This window comes from Erpetoichthys calabaricus, chromosome 17 (genome assembly GCF_900747795.2).
Source record: "Erpetoichthys calabaricus chromosome 17, fErpCal1.3, whole genome shotgun sequence".
Classification (NCBI taxonomy): Eukaryota; Metazoa; Chordata; class Cladistia; order Polypteriformes; family Polypteridae; genus Erpetoichthys; species Erpetoichthys calabaricus.
In genome coordinates, this window is record NC_041410.2 from 2,689,476 (window position 1) to 2,715,177 (window position 25,702).

General features: G+C 44.0%; 1 protein-coding gene across 7 annotated transcripts in view; it reads right to left on the reverse strand.

The window, feature by feature from the left end:
- The window catches only part of LOC114667519 (von Willebrand factor A domain-containing protein 7-like), a 103,389-nt gene extending 95,261 nt beyond the window's left edge, over positions 1-8,128 (reverse strand). For 3 of the 7 annotated variants that reach the window (XM_051920511.1, XM_051920509.1, XM_028822834.2), the window contains exons 1-3: positions 7,810-8,126; positions 3,486-3,608; positions 1,849-2,037 (exon numbers count right to left, since the gene is read on the reverse strand). In XM_051920511.1, coding sequence (XP_051776471.1) covers positions 1,849-2,037; positions 3,486-3,608; positions 7,810-8,059 — 562 coding nt within the window. In that variant the 5' untranslated portion in view covers positions 8,060-8,126. Of the gene's footprint in view, positions 1-1,848; positions 2,038-3,485; positions 3,609-7,809 lie in introns of all 7 variants that reach the window. The other 4 variants (XM_051920513.1, XM_051920514.1, XM_051920510.1 and 1 more) reach the window with 2 other exon arrangements.
- Between the last annotated feature and the right edge of the window lie 17,574 nt (positions 8,129-25,702).

A 25,702-nucleotide genomic window follows, 5' to 3' on the forward strand; every position in this document is an offset into this window, starting at 1 on the left:
GAGAGGACCACCAAATCAAGACGCTAATTAGAAGGACAGGGGTCAGTCGCGGGATGCCCTCTGGTCCTGCTGGAGGTAGTAGGGAATCAAGTCAAAACTGAGTGCCTTTATGAACAAAGCTAAAACTCCTCTCCACGACACACTAGCATTGAGGATTTTTAACCAACGAATTATTTAATAGAAGTGTGTGAAGAAACACAATTGGGGTCAACATCACTTCGAAGAGAGAAGTTCACTGAGTCAGTGAGCTGATTAACAAGGCAGACTCGATTATGGGATGCTGGAGACAGTGCTGGGACTGAGAATGAAAACAAAACGGAGTGCCATTATGAACAAAGCTGCACATCACCACTCTGACACACCAGCAATGAGGACTTGCGGTCAACAAATCATAAGCAGAAGACTCTCAAAAAGTTTGTGAAAATGGACCTAAAAAAACAATGTTCAAGACATTAAAAATATCAAATGAATTCACATGCACCCCAAGAACCGACAGGTAGTCGGCGTATCACTCCATTGGTCAACTTGAACTACTCAATGAGACTGTGGGATGCAGACATTTATGTCATACACGACCATCCATCCAACCATCCTGTTCCGCTTATCTGAGATCGGGTCACGGGGGCAGCAGCTTGAGCAGAGATGCCAAACTTCCCTCTCCCCGGCCACTTCTTCTAGCTTTTCTGGGAGAATCCCGAGGCGTTCCCAGACCAGCTGAGAGACATAGTCCCTCCAACGTGTCCTGGGTCTTCCCTGGGGGCCTCCTCCCGGCTAGAAGTTCCCGGAACACGGAACATAATAGTAATTGTTGTCATTGGTCATGCATTTTTCAGCTGGAAAAGGGTGGAGTGCCCTCTTAGGGTTGGGAGCGAGAATCTGCCCCAAGTGGAGGAGTTCAGGTATCTCGGGGTCTTGTTCATGAGTGAGAAAAGAATGGATGGGAGGTCGACAGATGGATCGGTGCGGCGTCCACAGTGATGCGGGCTCTGCATCATGGCGAAAAAGGAGCTGAGCCATAAGGCAAAGCTCTCAATTTACCGGTCGATCGAAGTTCCTACCCTCACTTATGGTCATGAGCTATGGGTAGTGACCGAAAGAATGAAATTGCGAATACAAATAGCTGAAATGAGTTTCCTCCGAAGGGTGTCTGGGCTTTCCCTTAAAGATAGGGTGAGAATCTCAGAGTAGAGCCGCTGCTCCTCCGCATCGAGAGGAGTCAGATGAGGTGGCTCGGCATCTGATCAGGATATCTCCTGGACGACAAGAATTACTATTATCTTCCCAGATCGACCCAGATTTCTGCAATCCATGGGATAAAAGTTCATTACTTAGGTCCCCGTCTTCATCCGAGATTGCGGATAACACCACACCTTCTTGCAATTCTGAATAATAGTTTCACAATTTTCTGTTTAACAGATTTTTGGCCCACCCTTTGACTTTGACTGTTGAGTTTGATGTGCACGGTTGGAGTTTCCCGGTTTTCATCCTCTCGCCTGCATCTCTTCTCCTGTTCCATTATCTTTTTCTTTTTATATACATACGCTGTTAGTTTCCACGTATAGCGGAAATTAATGCATTTGCACATTTGGTAGTGAATTTGTTGCTGCTGAGGTTATGAAAAATGTGTTCTGAGATTTACTTTTAGGTGAAACGACAGTTTGTTCCGCTCACTGATCATGGTGATGTGTTGCATGTTAATTAGCACACTTACTGTATGTTCAAAATTTCCCAGAAATCTGCACTCCCTAATTCACCCCATGAGAATTTGGCCCCCACAGTGAATCTTTTTTTTTTGGACCCCTTTTACATAAAGTCACAGTTCAGTTCAAGCTCTTTTGTTGCATTTACCAAGATGTCTGTAGGTGGTCCGCTTTCCCATTTCCACCCAGTTGGTGTTGCTGTAGAATTTCTGCAGGATGTGCAGCGCCATACCCATTTTCAGTTGGGCCTTTTCATACGCATTGACATCCATTTTATCCTTTGATACTTTAATTTGGGTGAAAATCTCATCGCGATACTGCTGGAACAGCGTAATGCCTGAAAGAGAAGCAAAGATGGAGATGAGCAGATCTCACATTCACATCAGCACACGTGCTGAATGGAAACACGACCACCATATTATGAAAGCCCCTGTGAATCATTCAATCCGGCCTGTGGGAAGAGAGACGAGGGCAGTCGGGAGCGCACAGGATCGATGATGACAGCCACAGAGTCGCCATCATGCACACAGGAGGGAGGGGACCGCCAGGTAGTCAGCTTATCACTCTGGTGGTCAACCTGAACAACTCTGTGGAACCGTGGGATGCAGACATTTATGTCACGCACAACCGATGACAAAAATGACTATTATCTTCCTGGCCACATTTATTGCAGGCAGGTCTCAGGTTATGGCAATTCCGCCAATATGATCGAGCACATAAAACCCACAAATGTTTCTTTTCAACTGAATTTCAATTATCAATGGTTTAAGCTGAGGGACCCCCACCCATCTCCTAAGTCCTCCCCTGCACCCACTGCCCTCATGGACTACCACTGTTTTTATGTTGTTTTGTAGCCGATTGGAATTTCACCCTAAAAATGTCAAACCAACTCATTAGAAAAACCCCAAATACCACAAGACAGACTTTTAAGTTGCTATTCTTTGAACCTTTGGAATTTGAGATTGTTTTCAAATTTGTTTCTATTATACCAGCCGTGCAACCCTTCTAAGACACGTTGAAATCTAAGTAATCCACAAAGACCTCAGTGTTAATGTCTGCAGCGCACCAGGTGATGCATATCTGCCTGTTACATGTGGTATCAGCACTGTTAATGTTTGTGATGCGCCACTTGTTGGAATGACAAATGTGATACATATGCCATGTGGTATTGGATTTGTAAAAACAGTGTTAATGTTTGTGATCCAAGTGGCTGGACCCTCATTTGTGAGGACTCGAGTGGCTGGACCAGGCCAAGGGGACACACACGTAACACAGAGGCTCATTTCTGGAGGGTGAGACTGGACAGTTTGTCTGCATTGGGCGTTGGGGTTGCCAGTCAGGATCCCGAGCTGTTTTGTCATGTGGTGGTGTGGCAGTGCGCTGTACCAGTGCCTGCTCCCCAAACTGACCTGAGCTGATGCCTGATTTAAGTGTTTCTTCATTTTTTTTTTCAGCAGTGTATATTTTAATGCTACAGCATTACTTTAAAATTAAAGATTCATTAATAGAGTGACTTGGTTTGTCATTTGCTGTTTATCACAATAAGCAATAATAGAAAAAGCAAACACGTATATTTTTATAAACTTTCTCTTTTTGAAGCGGTCCGTCATCACACGACAGGGGTGTCCTCGGGCAGACCCTTCTTCGTTTGTTAGGACAGCGAGCTTCACGTCTTATCTGCTGGCTCTGCGCTCCGCTGCCACGCCATTTTCGCTAAAGTCATTCAGTCCAAGTTATCTTTAAATAGATGATTATTAGATGATTATTTGATTAGTCGGCACTTACTCTTAGTGATCTGCTCACAGTGGAAGTGGTAGTCGCTCTGCTGTGCGTAGAGCCGCTCCACCTCGTCGTTTCCAGTCACGATGTTCTGAATCGCCTGAATGAACTGATTCGGAGACACGTCGGCTGCAGAAAAAAACAAAAAAAGAAGAGGAACAGCTCTCGGTAGTCCACGTGTGATTTGTTAAGAAAAAAATAAAAATGTGCTGCAAATGAAGAACGACAAACAAGTCCGTAAGAAAAGGAAAGGCAGCAGAACTCCGATTTTAAAACGGGCGGCGTCAAGGGGCCATTTCACAGTCTCACCAGCACTGACCGACCCCAGTGAACCTGAGTGAGTCTTTAAAATCTACGGGCCACCGTATGTTGTAGAACTTTGAAAATAAGTGTACCAGACCCGAGAAGCGCCTTGGGATCATACTTATCAAGACAGCTTTTCTATGCAGTAGAATAAGAGGAACAGCCTTCATCTTTAACTCATTATTTGGCTCCGACTCTCTCGCCATTCATATTTATTAATTAGAATCAAGTGCACTCACGATGAATAAGAACCTCATTTAACACACCAACACTAAAAAAATAAAATAAAAATGTAATAAAATAAATAAATAAGAAAAGCACATTGAATTTCGTCGAACGCACCAGCTGAGAGCTCAACTGAACTTCCGACGGTGGAGGCGGTCGCGCTTCCAGCAAAATACAGGAGTGAAAAAATACCTGCATTCATCAAAATGGCCAGCAGATGTCACCAAACCACTGAACTATTAAAACTGTGGAACAGCCCGAATAGGAGCTGCAAAGCACTTTGGGATGGAGTTCAGCAGGAAAGGCAGACGAACACTTCACAATAATTGAATAAACTAATAATTTTCACAATGGATGAAGAGCTTCAGCTTTGATGTGAAACTGCAAAAAAAGACCTAAAACAAGTGAATGAATAACTTGTAAAGAAGCGCATTGTAGAAACAAAAACATCTACAGCAGCACCTGGGGCTGAACCTGAGAGGGACAACGTCCTCGGGTGGTCAACACCAGCCTTGGGAGGACAGGTCTACCTGGAGAAGCTGACATAAAAGCAGCTCCGCGATCACTGTGGTGCAGACAAAGCACAGAATACTTCACACGCGTCTCCAGACTCAGTCCATCTGCCCTGGGTGTGTGGTCGTCAGCGAGCCTCACAGCGTCGGTGGACATCTGAGGCAGACAGGGGCGGGCGACGGGACGAAGCGGCTGGGAGACGCCAGCAAAGAGCTCACTAAGTGCCACGTCTGCGAACGCTCATCTCGGAGCTGCTTTTTTAACCGACTACACCGGTAGTCCCTGCCCTTCAGATAGCTGAGGGCAAGTAGGGGACATGATGGGTGTTTGAGCTTAATAAGATAGTCGTGTGCCGTGGGATGTTTTAGGTTACAGAAAGTGTGCCACCGGAGAAAGAGGCTGGGAAAAACTGAAATATACAGATAGATGTGAAAGACACTATATAATAAATCGAGTGAAATGTACTATATAATAGATAGATAGATGTGAAAGGCACTATATAATAGATAGACAGATAGATAGATGTGAAAGGCGCTATATAATAAGTAGAGTGAAAGGTACTATATAATAGATATATAGATAGATGTGAAAGGCGCTATATAATAAATAGATAGACTGAAAGGTACTATATAAAAGATAGATGTGAAAGGCACTATATAATAGATAGACAGATAAATAGATGTGAAAGGCCATGTATAATAGACAGATAGATAGAAGTGAAAGGCGCTATATAATAAATAGAGTGAAAGGTACTATATAATAGATAGATAGGTGTGAAAGGCACTATATAATAGACAGATAGATGTGAAAGGTGCTATATAATAAATAGAGTGAAAGGTACTATAAAATAGATAGACAGATGTGAAAGCTGCTATATAATAAATAGATAATAATAATTCATTACATTTATATAGTGCTTTTCTCAGTACTCAAAGCACTATCCACACAGGGAGGAAGCGAACTCACAATCTTCCACAGTCTCCTTACTGCAAAGCAGCAGCACTACCACTGCGCCACCGGTGAGGACAGAGTGAAAGGTACTATATAATAGATAGATAGGTAGATAGATGTGAAAGGCGCTATATAATAAATAGATATGAAAGGTGCTATATAATAGATAGATAGATAGATAGATAGATAGATAGATAGATAGATAGATAGATAGATAGATGTGAAAGGCGCTGTATAATAGATAGATAGATAGATAGATAGATAGATAGATAGATAGATGTGAAATGCACTATATAATAGATAGACAGATAGATAGATATGAAAGATGCTATAGATAGATAGATAGATAGATAGATAGATAGATAGATAGATAGATAGATAGATAGATAGATAGATAGATAGAGTGAGTGAAAGGCACTATATAATAGAGTGAAAGGTGCTATATAATAGATAGATAGGTAGATAGATGTGAAAGGCACTATATAATAGACAGATAGATAGATGTGAAAGGCGCTATATAATAGATAGATAGATGTGAAAGGCGCTATATAATAAATAGAGTGAAAGGTGCTATATAATAGATAGATAGGTAGATAGATGTGAAAGGCACTATATAATAGACAGATAGATAGATGTGAAAGGCGCTATATAATAAATAGATGTGAAAGGTGCTATATAATAGATAGATAGATAGATAGATAGATAGATAGATAGATAGATGTGAAAGGTGCTATATAACAGATAGATAGATAGATAGATAGATAGATAGATAGATAGATAGATAGATAGATAGATGTGAAAGGCGCTATATAATAAATAGATGTGAAAGGCGCTATATTATAGATAGATAGATGTGAAAGGCACTATATAATAGATAGACAGATAGATAGATGTGAAAGGTGCTATATAATAGATAGATAGATGTGAAAGGCACTATATAATTGCTGCAAATGCACCATATAAAGCTGAAAATATATGTGAACATACATATATTATACATGTATAAATCACATGGCATTAAGCTTAAATTAATAACATTTTAACATGCAAGGTGGACCCCCTGCTTATATTCCTACTCTTCTCTACAGTGACTATCTGAGGAAGACAGACCCCCCCCAACCAAGTCCAAGTGGGTGCCACCACCCAGCCCTTCTAAGTGCCATGTTGTATAAAATGCCTGGCACACCCACAGCAACTTTATAAGAGGAAGACCCAAGGTATTGGTTTATACTTTTTGTTTTCAGTTGGGTCCCAGGTGGGCTACAAGACTCACTCATTGTCACACAGTGATTTAGTGGTGGGCTTTGTAGTTTGAAGGCCAAAGCCTCAGCCGCAGCATCACATTGCCTGTCATTTTACGTTACGATGTGTTTAACTTGAACACACCGGATGGTGACTTCAGCGGTGACTTGGCACTCCGCTTACCCTCATCCAGTTGCCCAAAACTCAGCAGCCTCTTAGCTCCAGCAGGTTTCCCCCCAGATGGTTTTCTTGTTCTCATGGTAAAGAGTATCACCCTGCTGAAGAAGCTCAGCTTTTGGCATGAAGAGCTGCACCAGAGCGACAGCAGATTCAGACCCCTCTATGCCACTTGAATATTCCCATCAACTGCTGGGGAAAATACAAATGTACAGCTGGCACCCAGCAGTGTCCACTTCGGGCTTTATCATTTCAAATCCTGCCATTGCCAGAAGTGCTTAATCCACTGCTGGATCACTGAAGGGTTCAGGGGTATTGGGTGGGGTGCAGAGCCAATCCCATTTGTGTCAGGTGCAAGACAGGAGCCATCTATAGATGAAGTGCCAGTTTACTGCATGTCTTCTCCCACAGTACCCACTTATAATAATAATAATCACAATAATCAATTATCAAATCCACTTATCCAAACCAGGGTGGTAGGGAGCTGGGGCTTGGGTCAGTCCCTGGGCAGGACACCAGCCCATCACATAGTAATAAAAATAACAAGAAGAAGAAGTTTAGTTTATGTAGCATCTTATCTCAAACCCAATGTCACTTTAAAAAATGTACTGGCATATCGGTATGCAGAACATCAAAGTGCCAGCGCCCCTCAGAATTGCCTATCAAATGAACATGCATGTGTTTGACATGTGGCAAAACCATCAGACAAACAAGCCACATATAATCGCTGGGCACACACTTAGCCAGTTCAGACGTACCAAGCTCATCTTTTAGATGCACACGGAGAACATGCAGACTTCACACAGATAGCAAGTAGATGTTGGGTTCTGAACGCCGGTCCCCTGGAGCTTTGACACAGCAGCACTAACCACTGTGCCACCTTACCACCTTTCAAATATTAAAGTAACAAATGACCAACCTCGGAAGTACGCCTTGAACAGACTGGTCGGAGTCAGGGGGACCAAGTCCACCAGCTCCCCTGGCTTGAAGCCTGGCTTTCCTGGCAGTGGGTTTCCTTCCATAAAAGTGGCCACAGCCGTCAGGATGGCGTTTCTAGTGATGTCTTCATCGGTGAGGTCACTTAGTCCTACGTCTGGGCATTCTCGGTTGGGGTAGAAGGCAAATGCCCACCCGAAGCACAGAGTCAGCAGCCCTGTATGGAGATGCATGTTCCTCCTCTGCCTGTGGCTCTCGTTCTGCTCCACGACTGAAGCCTGACTGTCTCAATGAATATGTGTGTGTGGCACAAGGAAATGTTAGCTCACACACCGGGGTTTGGTTAGAGGTTTCATGTTCAGTCAGGGCCACCTACTGCTAACAACAGGAAAGACAAAACTTCACAAGGTGGTTTCAAATTTCAGAATTTGTCCTTTAAAGGGAAACTCAGACGTGTCGGTCATGCGTATGGTGCTGAGGAATTGGGCCACCGGCTTTCAGCTCCATTTTTTCCCCTATTGCCAGACTCCACAATGCGTGACGTTTAGAAGTCAGAGGGATAGCAGCAGTCAGGGAGACCCCATCAATGCTCATGTTAGAACATTTAAACACATGTGATGAGAGTGGGCCACTCAGCCCAAGAAGCTCTCCCATCATCTTCATCACGCCGAGGTCTGAAGGTCCCAAGAGTCCAACGGTCTACCCCGCTACTCGGCCACTTACATCAGGTTTCTGCCATTCCTTATGTGAAGAAACACTTTCTAACATTTGTGTGAAATCTTCAACTGTGCCTGCCACGTTTTCTTGTTGCAGAATTTGTTTCGAAGTAACAACTGGGGGTCTACTGGGCATGTCAGACCCTTCACCCTTGTCCCCTCTTAGTCCCTTTTTTTGTTTGTTACTTTTCAAGTTTTATTGTATGAGGAAGTCGGGAGTGGCAGAGAAGTACGTAAGAGTTGTATAGGATATGTATGAGGGAAGTGTGACCGTGGTGAGGTCTGCGGTAGGAGTGACGGAGGTGGGATCACATCAGGGATCGGCTCTGAGCCCTTTCTTACTTGCAGTGGTGATGGACAGGCTGACAGATGAGATTAGACAGGAGTCCTTGTGGACTGTGATGTTTGCTGATGACATTGTGATCTGTAAAGTGTAGCAGTAGAGGTCTCGATTCACCTCTTGAACCCTCAGGTACCACTCCAAACACCAGGTAAAAGTATAAGACTTCTTTATTTTCTTATAGTACAGTGGACCAAAGCACCTTCCACTCCACACTACTCATATAACTCAATCACTAATCACAATACTCTCTCCTCCTTCTCCCAGACACTTAGCCACCCTACCTCCCAGCTCAGCTCAATGTCTGGGCTTTCCCCTTTTATACTCCCTGACCCGGAGGTGTTCCTGTTCCATTACCCATAAGTCCTTATTCCTTCCGGGTCAGGGTAGAAGTCCTTTTCTTCAACCTGGAAGTACGTCATCTCTCCTGTTCACGTGACCAGGACGTACTTCCAGGTTATAGGGTACATTTGAGTCCACAGGCCTCCCGACAGCGACTCCCAGTGGTCCCCAAGGTATCCAGCAGGGCTGTGTATAAAAACTACATAGTCCATGAGGCCCTGCTGGAATTCGGGGAACGTCCATGCTGTCGGGAGAGGTCCTCCTGGTGGCCTGGGGGTGAGGGCCGGAATATGAAGCCGGCAATCCATCACAACAGATAGTAGGGAGCAGGTTGAGGAGACCCTGGAGATGTGGAGATATGAGAGGAGAGGAATGAAGGTCAGTAGGACCACCAAGACAGAATACATGTGTATGATGAATGAGAGGGAGGTCAGTGGAATGGTGAGGATGAGGGGAGTAGAGTTGGCGAAGGTGGATGAGTTTAAACACTTGGGATAAACAGTACAGAGTAATGGGGAGTGTGGAAGAGAAGTGAAGAAGAGAGCACAGGCATGGTGGAGTGGGTGGAGAAGAGTGTCAGGAGTGATTTGTGACAGACGGGTATCAGCAAGAGTGAAAGAGAAGGTCTACAGGACTATGTTATATGGGTTGGCACAGGAGACAGAGCTGGAGGTGGCAGAGTTAAAGATGGTAAGATTTGCACTGGGTGTGATGAGGATGGACAGGATTAGAAATGAGGACATTAGAGGGTCAGCTCAGGTTGGGAGACAAAGTCAGAGAGGTGAGATTGCGTTGGTTTGGACATGTGCAGAGGAGAGATGAGGGGTATAACGAGAGAAGGGTGCTAAGGATAGAGCTGCCAGGGAAGAGGAGAAGAGGAAGACCTAAGAGAAGGTTTATGGATGTGGTGAAAGAGGACATGCAGGTGATGGTGTGACAGAGCAAGATGATGAGGACAGAAAGATATGGAAGAAGATGATCTGCTGTGGCAACCCCTAATGGGAGCAGCCAAATGGAGAAAAAGAAGACTTTTCAAGTCAACGTTATTCATTCACAAACATGGCATTTCCTAAAAATATTGAAAATATCCTGACGCCCTGGTGGTTGACAATGGAGTCTAATGTGGGCCTCACCAGAGTGCAAAAGCTTAAAAACGTACTGAATACGTCCATAACAGAAAACACGCCTTCCGTGGTTCTGACGCACGTCTGTGACATCGAAAAGGATCTGAGAATAATGACTTTGAAATACCTCGGGGTAAACATCACAAGCAAGCATAAAGCCCTTTATCAAGAAAACGGAAAAACGTAAAGAAGGCGTACATAATGGGTCTACCCTTCATCTCATTTTAGCTGGAAGAATTAACACTGTTCAAGATGAATATCCTCCATAAGCTTCTGTTTCTATTTCAAAACATCCCCATAGACGTTAACAAATCATTTTTTATGAAGTCAGATTCTATCATAACCTCATTTATTTGGAATTCAAAACATCCACACATTCAAAGGGCGACCCTACAAAGACCTAAGGCAGAAGGTGGCACGGCAATACCTAACTTTCAGTTTTATTACTGGGTGGCGAATACACAATCTATGAAAACCTGGACACTGTCACAAATAGATGAGCACACACAGGCTTGGTCCATAATAGAAATGAAATCCTGCAGGACGTCTTTATATTTCTTTCTTTGTACCCCCGTAAATACAAGTTATTGCCAATATACTAAAAACCCAATTGTGCTTCACTTACTCAGAATATGGAACCAATGCAGAGGGTCGAGGGCGTGACGGACCTGTGGCCTCAGGTGGTGAAGAAGCAGCCGCTCCATGGTTTTCATGACCATGGAGGACTAATCGAGACTATTTATGTTAGGTAGAGGGGGCCTAGAGGGGGCTGGCTGGGTGGTCTCGTGGCCTCGGGACCCCTGCAGATTTTGTTTTATTTCTCCAGCCTTCTTGGGTTTTTTTTTTCTGTCCTCCCTGGCCATTGGACCTTACTTTTATTCTATGTTAACTACTATTGCCTAATTGTATTCTTATATTTGCTCTTTTCCTCTTTCTTCATCCTGTAAAGCACTTTGAGCGATATCATTTGTATGAAAATGTGCTTTAGAAATAAATGAATATTGTTATTGTTGTTGTTGTTGTGGCCTTCTCCAGATCTTTGGCTCAACACAATCCTGTTTCTGAGTTCTGCCTGCAGTTCCTTGGACTTCATGGCTTGGGTTTTGCTCAGCTGTCCTAATTGGGACCAAGCAATTAAACTGACCACTGATGGACACCAGACATCTGAACGATGAGCCAGACTTCAAGTGACAGAGCAAAAGATCTGAATGCTCGTGTCAACAGAAGGTGTCCATTATTTTCTCAATACGTTTGTAAACATTTCTAAAATCCTCTTTTTGATTTGTCATTCTGGGCTATTGAGGGTTTATTAATGAGGAAAAAATTAAATGAAATGATTTTAGCACAAGGCTGCAACATAACAAAATGTGAAAAAGTGAAACCCCGAGTGCATGACAAGCATCAGGCTGGCAGAAAACAGCGAGCCACATCTGGGCAGCTTAACCTTTGGCCACCCTGACATTTTCTAAATTGTTTAATCTGGTGCCAGGAGCGGAGCTGGGGTTGTCACTCAAACAAAGTGACCTCCTCAGGTTGGAGCAGAGTGAACGTCCCAGTTCTGATGCCTTTACTTCTGCGTTCGACACCAAGCCCGTCCAAATATACACAAATGGGAAAGTCCAAGGATGGCACCCTAATGTCACTTCTGTATTCGAATAAAGAAGAAACGACAAGTGAACCGAGCAGCTGGGCACACTCATCACATGACAACAGCAGACCCACCTCCCTCCCCTTGAGATGACCTCAGTGGCCACCGAAGACCCACCAGCATCTGATGAGATGTGGAGGAGGGGAGGCAGACATTCTTCTTCTTTTGTTCTTTATTCAATTTTTTTTCTTTTTGTTCAACATTTTTGAGGCCTCACCGAGAAACACTCAACACCCCGGAATGACAAAGCGACAACAGAAATTTAGACATTTTTGAATTTGATCTGAAATCTCCCATCAACACAAGACCCTTTACTCAGGACTTAGTTAAAGACCCTTTAATGGCCATTCTAGCCTGTGACAAGCTTTATAAATGTCTGTCTATCATATAGCGCCTTTCATCCAGGTGGACAATGTAGATTGGTTGTGATGTAATAAATTATTATTATTATTATTATTATTATTATTATATAGTGCCTTTCATATCTATCTATCTATCTATCTATCTATCTATCTATCTATCTATCTATCTATCTATCTATCTATCTATCTATCTATTTTCAAATCGCTGCATTACCACAATGAGTTGGGGCACCTGCATGCAAACTTCATGTAATAAAAACAAAGCATGAGTTATAAATTCATTGAAAAAGAAAAGACACATCTTCACAGATGCGAGCCTCAAGATGGCAAATTTTCCAGTAATAGACCCTTCTGTCAGGTAGAGGCTGGTCCAGGTGGATGGACTCCGGAAGTGACATCAAGGTTGGTCTTCGAGTCTGCAGGGGGCAGAAGAGACAAGGTGTTACTAAATAGCGCCATCCAGTGTTCAAACAGGAAATTACTAAAACTCAGGCATTTAAGCTGTCCCTAATATTCATGCGTGGGACTATATATACTGTATAGGTTGCATGCTAAGCATTATATACTTTTTTATTTATAGTATTTATTATGCACTGCATTTTTGCCAGTTCTGAAGAGCCATGCAGGTAAAAATTTCATTGTACTGAGTACTCATAACAATAAAAGACCAGACTTGACTTAACAAGATTTGAAAGGCACTAGATAGATAGATAGATAGATAGATAGATAGATAGATAGATAGATAGATAGATAGATAGATAGATAGATAGATAGATAGATAGATAGATAGATAGAGTGAAAGGCACTATATAATAGATAGATAGATAGATAGATAGATAGATAGATAGATAGATAGATAGATAGATAGATAGATAGATAGATAGATAGATAGATAGAGTGAAAGGCACTATATAAAAGATAGATAGATAGATAGATAGATAGATAGATAGATAGATAGATAGATAGATAGATAGATAGATAGATAGATAGATAGAGTGAAAGGCACTATATAATAGATAGATAGATAGATAGATAGATAGATAGATAGATAGATAGATAGATAGATAGATAGATAGATAGATAGATAGATAGAGTGAAAGGCACTATATAATAGATAGATAGATAGATAGATAGATAGATAGATAGATAGATAGATAGATAGATAGATAGATAGATAGATAGAGTGAAAGGCACTATATAATAGATAGATAGATAGATAGATAGATAGATAGATAGATAGATAGATAGATAGATAGATAGATAGATAGATAGATAGATAGATAGATAGATAGATAGATAGATAGAGAGTGAAAGGCACTATATAATAGATAGATAGATAGATAGATAGATAGATAGATAGATAGATAGATTGATAGATAGATAGATAGATAGATAGATAGATAGATAGATAGATAGATAGATAGATAGATAGATAGAGTGAAAGGCACTATATAATAGATAGATAGATAGATAGATAGATAGATAGATAGATAGATAGATAGATAGATAGATAGATAGATAGATAGATAGATAGATAGATAGAGTGAAAGGCACTATATAATAGATAGATAGATAGATAGATAGATAGATAGATAGATAGATAGATAGATAGATAGATAGATAGATAGATAGATAGATAGATAGATAGATAGATAGATAGATAGAAGGGCAGTATATAATGACAGATAGATAGATAGATAGATAGATAGATAGATAGATAGATAGATAGATAGATAGATAGATAGATAGATAGATAGATAGATAGATAGATAGAATTACATGCCATATGTGATATGTACTAGTATTATATATATTGTCACACACGTGCACTACAGCAGTATGTGGAAGGCTCGGCTCACGAGGTGGACCGGAGGACAGAGGGACAGATGAGGTGACACACACCTACTAACCTGTCTTCCTCTCCCAGCTCCTAAGTGAGGAGCCCTCCACAAATTAGTGGCGTCCCTTCTGGCTCACCACGGAAGTTCCTCTCCTTCTGGTCGTACTGCTGTAAAAGAAATAACACAACAGGAAATGGACGCTCATTCAACAGATTGTGACCTCAGAAGCTTCTGATTTTGGACCGTTAGCAATCAGTGAATGTTTGGTTTTCATCTTTTTGATTTTGCTGTTCTCGTTTGTGTTCAACTGGGACCCCAAGTGCCTCTTTTCTCCTGACAATCTACACATTTACTGTATCCGTATATTTTCAGTACATGCTGTATATACACACTGTGTGTTTGTCATGTGACAGCGTTTGTTCTTATGATTGACCTTTCAGCAGCCTTACGACTTGTTGGTATGAACTTGTCCCCTGATCTGCTGGAGTGAGTGCTATCCTGTATCTAACAATCTTTCATTTTTCAGGTCACACATTTTATACACAGTATAGGGTGACCAGATCTGTAAAGTCCCAAAGAAGAACACAACTTTACTAAACAAGCAATCAGACTGAGCCCGGAGTTTCGTGCGTGTTGTTAGACGTTTGTTAAACTGAAGAGTGGGGTGGTTATCCCCCTTGGACTTTGATGAGCGTTGATGTACCTCAACAGAGCTGTGTTTGCAGGCTTAATACATCTTGTCAAAGATGAGACAAAGGAGTCACAAAAAGATTTGGGGCAGCCACCCGTATAATTACTCCTGGCTGCAAAAAAGGTGAAGTGTCAGTATGTTTGTATACAGCTTCGAGTTGAAAACAGAACTATCTTGATGAGGCAAAGATGGCGGTTTTAAGGGAGAGTAGAGGATGCGACGTTATGAGGGCCGGAACCAGAAGTGGCGTCGTTGGACCCAGAATCTGAAGTGACATCATCGGGACCAGGCGGATGTCACACATGTGCGAGTTGGAGGCAGCCAAAGAGCCTAAAGGTGAGTGAATTATCACGAGACAGAGGGTCATCACGTGGTACTTACCTGAATCTCTTTCCCTCTACAGAAAATCAGAAGAAAAATAAAGATCTCCATTTCCAGGTTCAAAATGGCCACAATGACGTCACTTCCTGTCCATCACGATGATGTCACTTTCGGTTCCCACAATCCTTCACTTCCGTCGACTTCTGATGACGTTGGTTCCGCTTCCTGTCTCCACTCATCACATCCCGCCAACCATTTCCTGTCCCATCATTCCTTGTACTATATAAACGCCATTTTGTGTTTAGTAAAATGTTATATGTCCTGAAAAAGTCTATAGAATCAGTTTCTTTATTATTATCTGACGACAATATACGGGGACGGTCCCCAAATCTTTATGCGCTTCGTTTGAAGTTATTTTCCTCAAGACTGTTTTCTCACACGGTATTTCCCGTAATCGGTCTGCAGTGGAAAGAGAGACAGGATCGGTACACTCCGCCACCCCCTGGTCTGGTGTGGAATTGCCCTCATTCAGGCCCTTTTAGCTGACTCTCATGCACACGTATGTGACAGCCTTCATTAAATTGACAAGCTGGATATTTTTATTAAATTTCAATTATTAATGGGGACTCATTGCCCGAAAAGAGGATGGTCCTGGTGAAAAACAGGACATCTGATCACCCTAATTATTGAGTGATTTTCCTATCTAACCCATCCATTCCAATTATTTAAGGTGCTGCAGGGTTGTTTGGACACACAAGTGACAGTCCCCCTGGGCTTCTGTACATGTGACACGGTGACTTCTCCTCCTTCTTGGGCTCCGTTCTGCTTCAGCCTTGGAACAGCAGGACACTGAAGGAGACCCTGTGGCCACAAACATGAGGACCTTTTGGATGTCATCAGGCAGATTGGGGTAACAGGGACACACAGTGCTGAGGACCTCATACTGCCAATGCCAGGAGCTGCCACTGAACGAATGAGTGGAAACAATCCAAGATGGAGATGAACTTTATTACCCCTGCTGTGGAAAAGTTTTCTTCTGTTACTTTCTGTTAGGATGGTGAGATGACGTCCCCTGCAGGTCTGATTCCTGTCTGGCAGCACAAGCTGTTGGCATTGGCTTATCGTCCTTGCATCCCTTCTTTGGAATAAGGAAGTCTTCAATGCAATCATTGTGAATGGAGGAAGGGAGAGGCGAAAGGACAATATACGGGGACGGTCCCCAAATCTTTATGCGCTTCGTTTGAAGTTATTTTCCTCAAGACTGTTTTCTCACACGGTATTTCCCGTAATCGGTCTGCAGTGGAAAGAGAGACAGGATCGGTACACTCCGCCACCCCTTGGTCTGGTGTGGAATTGCCCTCATTCAGGCCCTTTTAGCTGACTCTCATGCACACGTATGTGACAGCCTTCATTAAATTGACAAGCTGGATATTTTTATTAAATTTCAATTATTAATGGGGACACATTGCCCGAAAAGAGGACGGTCCTGGTGAAAAACGGGACATCTGATCACCCTAATTATTGAGCGATTTTCCTATCTAACCCATCCATTCCAATTATTTAAGGTGCTGCAGGGTTGTTTGGACACACAAGTGACAGTCCCCCTGGGCTTCTGTACATGTGACACGGTGACTTCTCCTCCTTCTTGGGCTCCGTTCTGCTTCAGCCTTGGAACAGCAGGACACTGAAGGAGACGCTGTGGCCACAAACATGAGGACCTTTTGGATGTCATCAGGCAGATTGGGGTAACAGGGACACACAGTGCTGAGGACCTCATACTGCCAATGCCAGGAGCTGCCACTGAACGAATGAGTGGAAACAATCCAAGATGGAGATGAACTTTATTACCCCTGCTGTGGAAAAGTTTTCTTCTGTTACTTTCTGTTAGGAAGGTGAGATGACGTCCCCTGCAGATCTGATTCCTATCTGGCAGCACAAGCTGTTGGCATTGGCTTATCGTCCTTGCATCCCTTCTTTGGAATAAGGAAGTCTTCAATGCAATCATTGTGAATGGAGGAAGGGAGAGGTGAAAGGACCCCTCTAGGGCCTGGCGGTAATCCAAAGTCAAAGTACCGAGGAATGAGGGACTTTTCAGAGGGGTTTGTCACGTGATTTACAGGAATGGACACAGAAGAAGGAGAAACAGTCAGAACAGAGCAAAATGTGCCTCTGAATCCAAAAGAGCCACAATAATTGGCGTTATGCCAGCGCATCGCCGTCACCTCTGTGGTGGGAAGTCAAATTCTTTGTCATTCACCTTGTCCAAGTATCTGAAATTTAGAGAAGTTTGGAGCCAAAATGTTGTGTAATCAGAGCTCTTCTTGCTTTGCAGGGTTTATTTTGTGCTTTTTAATGGAGTAATATTGTGTCACTACAAGCGCAGAATGTGACTGGGGACGCAAAAGTGAACCAGAGCTGGCATAGCGCTGGCATCCCCACCTTTGGGAGGCGGTCGCTCCTTATCAGTGATTGTGCAAATACTGTTAGAAAATGGCGCAATGTGACCATACATTGGAGGTGCCAGTTTAACGTTGGAAACGGAGGACCACTGAGTCCACCATGACGCGTTTATCATGTGGCCTGACTGGTCTTACAGCTCCTCCGCCTTTGTGTCGTGTCGGACTCAAGCGGGGTCCTCTCAGTGAGGCAGCCACCGGACTGAAGCTCTGAAGGGTGTCCATTTCTATGGTTGCTCCTTTCTAAGCCTCAGGGGAGTTTTAGGCTGAGCCTCAAGTGGAAACACGTCAGTGCGGCTGCCGCGCTCTTGTTTTTTGTCCCATAGTGGGCAGAGTGGTGGATCTGAGGCTAAGCGTCTGTGCCAGCAGGTTGCCAGTTCAAATCCTGTAAGTGCCACAAGTGACTCTACTCTGTTGGGCCCTTCACATTTCATTTCTGTTTGGGTGCCATTTAAGGAAAGAAATGAAGCAATCCAGGGGAAGAAACCTTAAAAAGACAAGTCCATTCAAATGAAAGGAAAAGGCGTTCATTACATCAAAAACTGGTCACCAATTAAGATACGGGTTAGAATGGAAACCTGCAGCCACTGCGGCCCTCCAGGACTGGAGTTTGAGACCACTGGGCTTATGACGGTGATGTGGTCTTAGGTTGCAAACATTTTAAAGAAGGAAGAGAATGAAATCTGCTGTTGTTGTGGAAGCTGTGGGTGAACACGATTGCCTAACGAGGACACCATTGCTTCATAAAAGAGCTGCACTGATTAAACAAAGACTGGAGGTCTGCTCAAAAGTACTTAGAGATAAGATAATGAAAATTAATAAATTAAGGAAAGAATACAAGAACAACTCAAGGGTATGGATGTCCCAGTGAGTGCTGCTGGTCCAAAGAGCAGAAAGCGGAAGCCCCGTCCAAGTGCACAGACCCCTGCCTAGAAAACCTCAAACAAGATGGAGACATGTGAGAGAAGAGGGCAGCAGTCACCTAGAAAGAGCGACCAAGGCCATCATCTGAGACTGGAGTGGTGGTGGTGCAGAAGTCGGCCATCTCAAGACCTCCACAGAGCACTGGGCTGAACGGAAGTCAATACTCTAAAACAGCCACATTAAGTTGTGTCTCCAGTTGGGCAAAATGCTCTGGAGTGACTACTGTGGGTACACCTTCATTTTTGGTCGGACCAGACCAAGGTAGAACGTCAAAGAGATTTGTGTGCTACAGATGTACAAGTCCAGAAACTTCACACCTGTGGTAAAGTCTTGGACTGGCCTGTCACATTTAGTGTGTTGTGTTTCTCTATTGTCATATCTGTCACTAGTTATGGATTTCATCCCTACGGAATTGCTTATTTGGTATTACAACACCTTGTGGTCTAATCGCGCCTATTGAGGGCCATGCGGAGTATAGAAAAATTCTGAGAGTCCTATGGCACAGCAGCAAAGTGTGAGATTGAGCAACAAACAAGAGGTTTGAGATGCCCTTAGATGTCTGGGGCTGCACATGCAGTGCACTGAGTGGATCAACATGTGCCCAACTGGCACCGTGAGGTGTGGGTAAGCCTCTAAACTCCATTCATGATGGGCACCAGGGCTTGGAATTGTTCCGGATAAGCAAGGAATTTCCAGAAAGTGCACTGATTAAGTGCAGACCACCCGTTGCTACTAACAGTTGGGTGGTCTATTGAGGTTCTCAGATGGGCCCTGCCATGGTCACTCATGGCTGATGGAGGAACACCAAGAAGACGATCGAGACATGAGTATCTAGAGGAAGTCAAACTTGTAGCAGCATCACATTTGGGCTTCTCCTACAAACCGCAGGGTCTTAAGATGGTGGCGTCCCCTGATGATCAATAAGGGTATCACAACCCAGATAACTTATAGTCCTAATGAGAGCTTATCATTTTGTTGCTTCCATATTCTTGACAGCTCCATGTGTCCTTTGCAAATGAAGATGTAGATGGGTGGGCATCCCTGATAGGTTGGTCAGTGGTACCGTTCCCAGCAGGGAATCCGTTATAGTGGAAGGACAATGGGGGACTGCCTTCTGGAACCATGTGTTCCTCCATTTTGCTGGGTGGCAGCATCCCTCTAGTGTGGATCCCGTTTGGACCGTCATAGGGCTGAAAGGGAGTTGTAGTTGTGGTGGGCAGCACTGTTGGGGTCCTTTTGTGTCACTAGAGGGAGCTGCTGGGTGCAGGAACCCCTGTCAGTAGGAAGTCTCACTTCATTACAGTGCTGATGTGCCAGGATTACTCTGGCATCAAGGGTAAAAAAAGTGGGCCTCACCTTCTCCAGGTGGGTCAGAGTCAGGAGTGGACTTGTACAAAGGGAGTGGAGTGGAGGAGAAGATAAAGAGTAAGAGTTAATAAAGAAGGAGAATTGGAAATGGAGAGCCTGAGGAAAAGTATTGTCTGAAATATAATTTTTTTTGTTCTTTATTTCGTCTTATACGATTTCTCGTATTAGAAATTTGTTAGTTTTCGCATACCCCTTGGGGTCAGAGTGCAGGGTCAGCCATTGTACAGCGCCCCTGGAGCAATTACAGGTTAAGGGTCTTACTCAAGGGCCCAGCAGAGTAGGATCTCTTTTGGCAGTGACGGGGATTCGAACCGGCAACCTTCAGGATACCAGCGCAGATTGTTAGCCTCAGAGCCACCACTCCACCCCACAATGACTTCATTTGAACCTGAGACTGTGTTGGTGGAGTTGCGTCTGGGGTTTGGAGCTCACTGACGCCCCCTATAGTCCACACTCTGCACTGGAATGTGTGATGTAGCTTGATAATGGAATAGAAGGCCATCATTTCGATCTCTTCTTTAATCTCACATTACACATAGTTAAGGTGTCTCCTGTTGGGGTCCCCTAAAACGCTGCATTTGGCCCCTCAATGTGGCGGTGAAGCAGACGGAGGCTGAGTTATTGATTGATTGATTTATTTATTTAATTTATTTATTTACTGATTTTTTGCTCCTGCAGAAGGGAAGCTTACAACAAAGGAGGAAATTTCAGCGAGTGAGATGAGGAAATGATGCCTACACCATCCCTGAGCTTCTGCTGACTGATGAAAAGTGCAATCCAGCGGGGAGCGACAGCCACACAGAGAAGCCAAGAAAAAGGGTCAGGAAATGTCTGCCCGCCTACTTAATTGTTTGAGAAAAATATAATTCAAAAAAGTACAACTTGACAGATTAATTTTTGTTTTGTGGTGTAGTAATAAGTTCATACATGCAGAATTTTTGAAAAAAAAGTCAATTAAAATATGATTATTATTAGGCTGATTTAATTGTATTACCACTACAACATTGTTACAATAAAAATAATGCAAGATGAAAATATAGTTAACAAAAACAAACATTATCCATCCATTTTCCAACCCGCTGAATCCGAACACAGGGTCACGGGGGTCCGCTGGAGCCAATCCCAGCCATCAAGGGGCACGAGGCAGGAACCAATCCTGGGCAGGGTGCCAACCCACCGCAGGACACACACAAGCGGGCCAATTTAGAATTGTCAGTTCATCTAACCTGCATGACTTTGGACTGGGGGAGGAAACCGGACCGCCCAGAGGAAACCCACGCAGACACGGGGAGAACATGCAAACTCCACGCAGGGAGGACCTGGGAAGTGAACCCGGGTCTCCTCATTGCAAGGCAGCAGCGCTACCACTGCACCACCGTGCCATCCTAAAACAAACATTATACGACAAAAAAAAATAACACTACGGATTTTTCATGATAAAACTGTCAGTTGCCTTTATGGAGCACATCAGAAATGCTCCGAGCGTCACCTGGATGATAACAGACATACGAGACCGCAGGATTGTCACCGTCTGCTTTATATACACTGCTGAAACAAATGAGAGGAACACTTTTAAATGAGAGTATGGCATCAAGTCATTGAAACCCGTGGGCTGTTGATCTGCTCAGTGAAGTAGCAGAGGGGCGTCTTCATCAGTTTCAGCTGCTTTGGTGCACTAAAGGGGTGGACAACAATGAGACGACCCCCCAAACAGGAGTGAATGGGTTAACAGGTGGAGGCCACTGACATTTTTCCCTCCTCATCTGTTTTGTCACTCGTTTTGCATGTGGCTACGGTCAGCGTCACTACTGGTAGCATGAGGCCATACCTGGACCCTACAGAGCTGGCACAGGCAGTCTAACTTCTCCAGGATGGCACATCAATACCACGTGGCATTGCCAGAAGGTTTGCTGTGTATCCCAGCACAGTCTCAAGGGCATGGAGGAGATTCCAGGAGACAGACAGGCAGTTCCTCTAGGAGAGCTGGACAGGGCCCCTCGTAGAAGGTCCTTAACCCATCAGCAGGACCCACCAGTATCTGCTCCTTTGGGCAAGGAGGACCAGGATGAGCACTGGCAGAGCCTACAAAATGTCCTCCAGCAGGCAGATCACTGGTTTGAATGTCTCTGAACAAACAATCAGAAACAGACTTCATGAGGGTGGTCTGAGGGTCCGACGTCCTCTAGTGGGCACCGTGGAGCTCGATTGGCATTTGCCATAGAATACCAGAATTGGCAGGTCCACCACTGATGTTTTCACAGATGAGAGCAGGTTCACCCTGACAGACGTGAAAGGGACTGGAGAAGCCGTGGAGAACGTTCTGCTGCCTGTGACATTGTTCAGCATGACCGGTTTGGTGGTGGGTCAGTGATGGTCTGGGGAGGCATATCCATGGAGGGATGCACAGACCTCTACAGGCTAGACAACGGTGGGCACCTTGACTGCCATTAGGGATCGGGATGAAATCCTTGGACCCATTGTCAGACCCTATGCTGGTTCCTCCTGGTGCACAACAAAGTCCGGCCTCATTTTGTGGCGAGAGGATGAAGGCATTGATCCCATTGACAAAAATGCTCACTCACCTGACCCCTCTTGGTGGGACATTATTTCAACTGGTATATTTATATTTTTATATCTATAATTCTGTATACATACATATTCAAGCCAGAGAGAAGCAGAGGGACATCCCAGCCAAGTGGGAGAACGCTGACACACAGAATGGGAATGTCAATGGCACAGTGAGACGCTTCTGACGTTGTGCTGGATCCTCGTCATTATAAAGATTCACATATTCATTGAATTCAGGTCAAATATGGGTAACTACCAGAGAATTGGCTGGTTAAAAATACTGTACCTGTTCTCATCGTTTATCACAGATTTTCAACCATATTGGTCAAACAGACATCAGCTTTTTAAAATAAACTGCTTGTGTGCCCCCCACACACCAGTCTAACCTGACTTACAGCTGTCATTTGTCCATCTCTCTGACCTTCTCTCTCTCGGCTGAATTGCATGGCTTTGTGAAATAAATTTCACAAATGAAATTGGCACAGGGCGGCACGGTGGCACAGTGGGTAGCGGAGAACCATCTGGGTTTGCTTCCCTGGTCCTCCCTGCGTGGAGTTTGCATGTTCTCCCCGTGTCTGCGTGGGTTTCCTCCCACAGTCCAAAGACATGCAGGATAGGTGCATTGGTGACCCTAAATTGTCCCGTGTGTTTGCCCTGCAGTGGGCTGGCACCCTGCCCGGGGTTTGTTTCCTGCCTTGCGCCCTGTGTTGGCTGGGATTGGCTCCAGCAGACCCCTGTGACCCTGTAGTTAGGATGTAGCGGGTTGGATAATGGATGGATGGATATTGGCACAAATAACCTTCTTGTGACAATGAGGTACCACAACAGTGAGAGCGATATTTAAGTACAGTACAGCCACGCAGCGAGGTCATTTACACTTAGGGCCAACGTTCCCTCTAGTATTTTTAATGACGAGCTGCTACTTTCCTTATACGACCAAAGTCTTCAATCGATCAATCGGTCGTCACGAAGCACCAACAAATGAATGATGAGTTTTCCCCGTGGTGTAACGAACACTGCAGAGCACCATTACGTGATCCATGAGTGGTCCTGGGGGGGGCGACGATATCCACCGTGGAGTTTCAGGAGCGCAGCTGCACAACACTGTGAGCGACTCATTATTTTAACCCCTAAATTGCCACATACTTGGGGGGTTAATGCACCCCTTCCAATTCAAACACTCCTGGACCCCCAAATACTTTTTTGCCGCACTTTTTAAGGAAATGTCACAATTCACCAAGAAAAAGTGAAATTTGAATGGATCACATATTTTTTTTCATGCAAAGAGCACTACAATTACTGCAACACTGATCCTTTTACACACTGCCAATGAACTGTAAAAACTATAAAAAACAACTGCAACAATCTATTATGATGTGTACAGTACAAGGTGCAACTGACGCCATTGATGAAATTCAGTCACTCACCGAGCTAACTGCGCTTGAACTGGCTGCACACAAACACACAGAGACCAACACTTGATGCTAGCAGGCTGGGATTCACTAGGGGGCGCCACTGGTCATGAGCTGGATGCACGGACTGATCAGCTCCGGTGGGCTGGCAAATTGCACTGGGAACCAACTAGAGGCAGTTTAAGGGTTAACGTGGCTTTCTCAGAGCTTGATTTTATGTCACCCTGATATTCTGGATTTGCATTGAATTATCACTTTGTTTTCATGGCTCCACAATCCCTACTAACCCCTACTTTCTCTGTTGTTGTGTTGCCAGTTTTCTGTGGTGGTGATCTGCACCAACACCACCACCTGATCAGGGCACCGTGCAGTCCCTCCATTGATGGATTGAAGGCCAGATGTCTACATGATCATCATCATCATCATCATCATCTAATTCTTCCACGTGAAGCCTGAAAACCATGAGGACTGATTGAGATCATTGATGTTAGGGGGGCTGGGTGGTCTCGTGGCCTTGGAACCCCTGCAGATTTTTTTTGTTTTTTCTGTCCTCCCTGGCCATCGGACCTTACTTTTATTCTTTGTTAATTAGTTATTTTTATTTTTTTCCTTTCTTCATCCTGTAAAGCACTTTGAGCTCCATCACTTGTATGAAAATGTGCTCTAGAAATAAATGTTGCTGTTGTTGACATGATAACAACCGAGTGGCAGTTCAAAGTTCTGTGTGGTACCCTGAAAAGAGGCTGCAAAGGCTCGAATATCAGTTTGTGTTCCTCCATAGCAGCAGTAGAAGTGTGTGTGTGCTGGTGACCTACACTGCATTGACCTCATTGACCTGCACGCTTTGTGACCGACATACGGCCAATTGGCTGGCACCAAGTGAAGCTGTAAGTCAACGCCTCAGGGTACAGGAAAGCAGGTTGGTAAGGACATGAGATTAGAAGAGACAAGAAATATGTGGGCAGAAGAGTGATGGGATGTGGTGAAGGGAAAGTGAGGGAGGCCAAAGTGGAGGTGGATGGATAAAGTGAAAGAAGATCTGAAGGAAAAGTCAGACTAGGGAGGAAGAGTTGCAGGACCAGACTGTATGGAAAAGGCTGATCAGACTCATTGACCTAACATAAATGTGTGAAAAGATGATGATGATGATGAAGAAAAAGAAGAAGAAGAGGCCAGGATGCCCCCTCACGTTCACTCACCCTCCATCAGAATGGACAAGCAATGTTAGCCATTGACAACTCTCCACTGGAGAAGGTCCCATCAGGCCGTGCGATTCCCTCGTCTTGTTACTTTTGTTTTACTGATGGACGTGATGAGTTTTTTTTTGATTAATAAAGTTGATTTCAAAACCCAAACTCTCTCTTTCTAATACGAGGACCCACATGTGAATGGAAACAGAGCGTCGCATTTTAAATTTCAATCTTTGTGAATAGGAATATCCAATATGAAACTCCTGCCACATCCGTGGTGAAGCTCTTGAACGTTAGCCTTTTTTTTCCGTTTTATGTTCATCTCATTCTCCAGCCTCTTTTCTACACCCCGTGGTCAAGTCGAGTTTATCCTGCCAGTCCCAGGCACCTTATTATGTCTTATTATAAAGTCAAAATCCTGCAGCGTCTCTCACACAGATCACGTCTCTCAAAGTTTCATGCCAACACTTCCATTATTCTGCAGCCCTCTGATGTGCAGCCATTTCCCTGAACTTTGTGGTTTGTCTGATTTTGTTGGAACCGCAGGGCATTTTCAACAGACGTTCCCAGCTT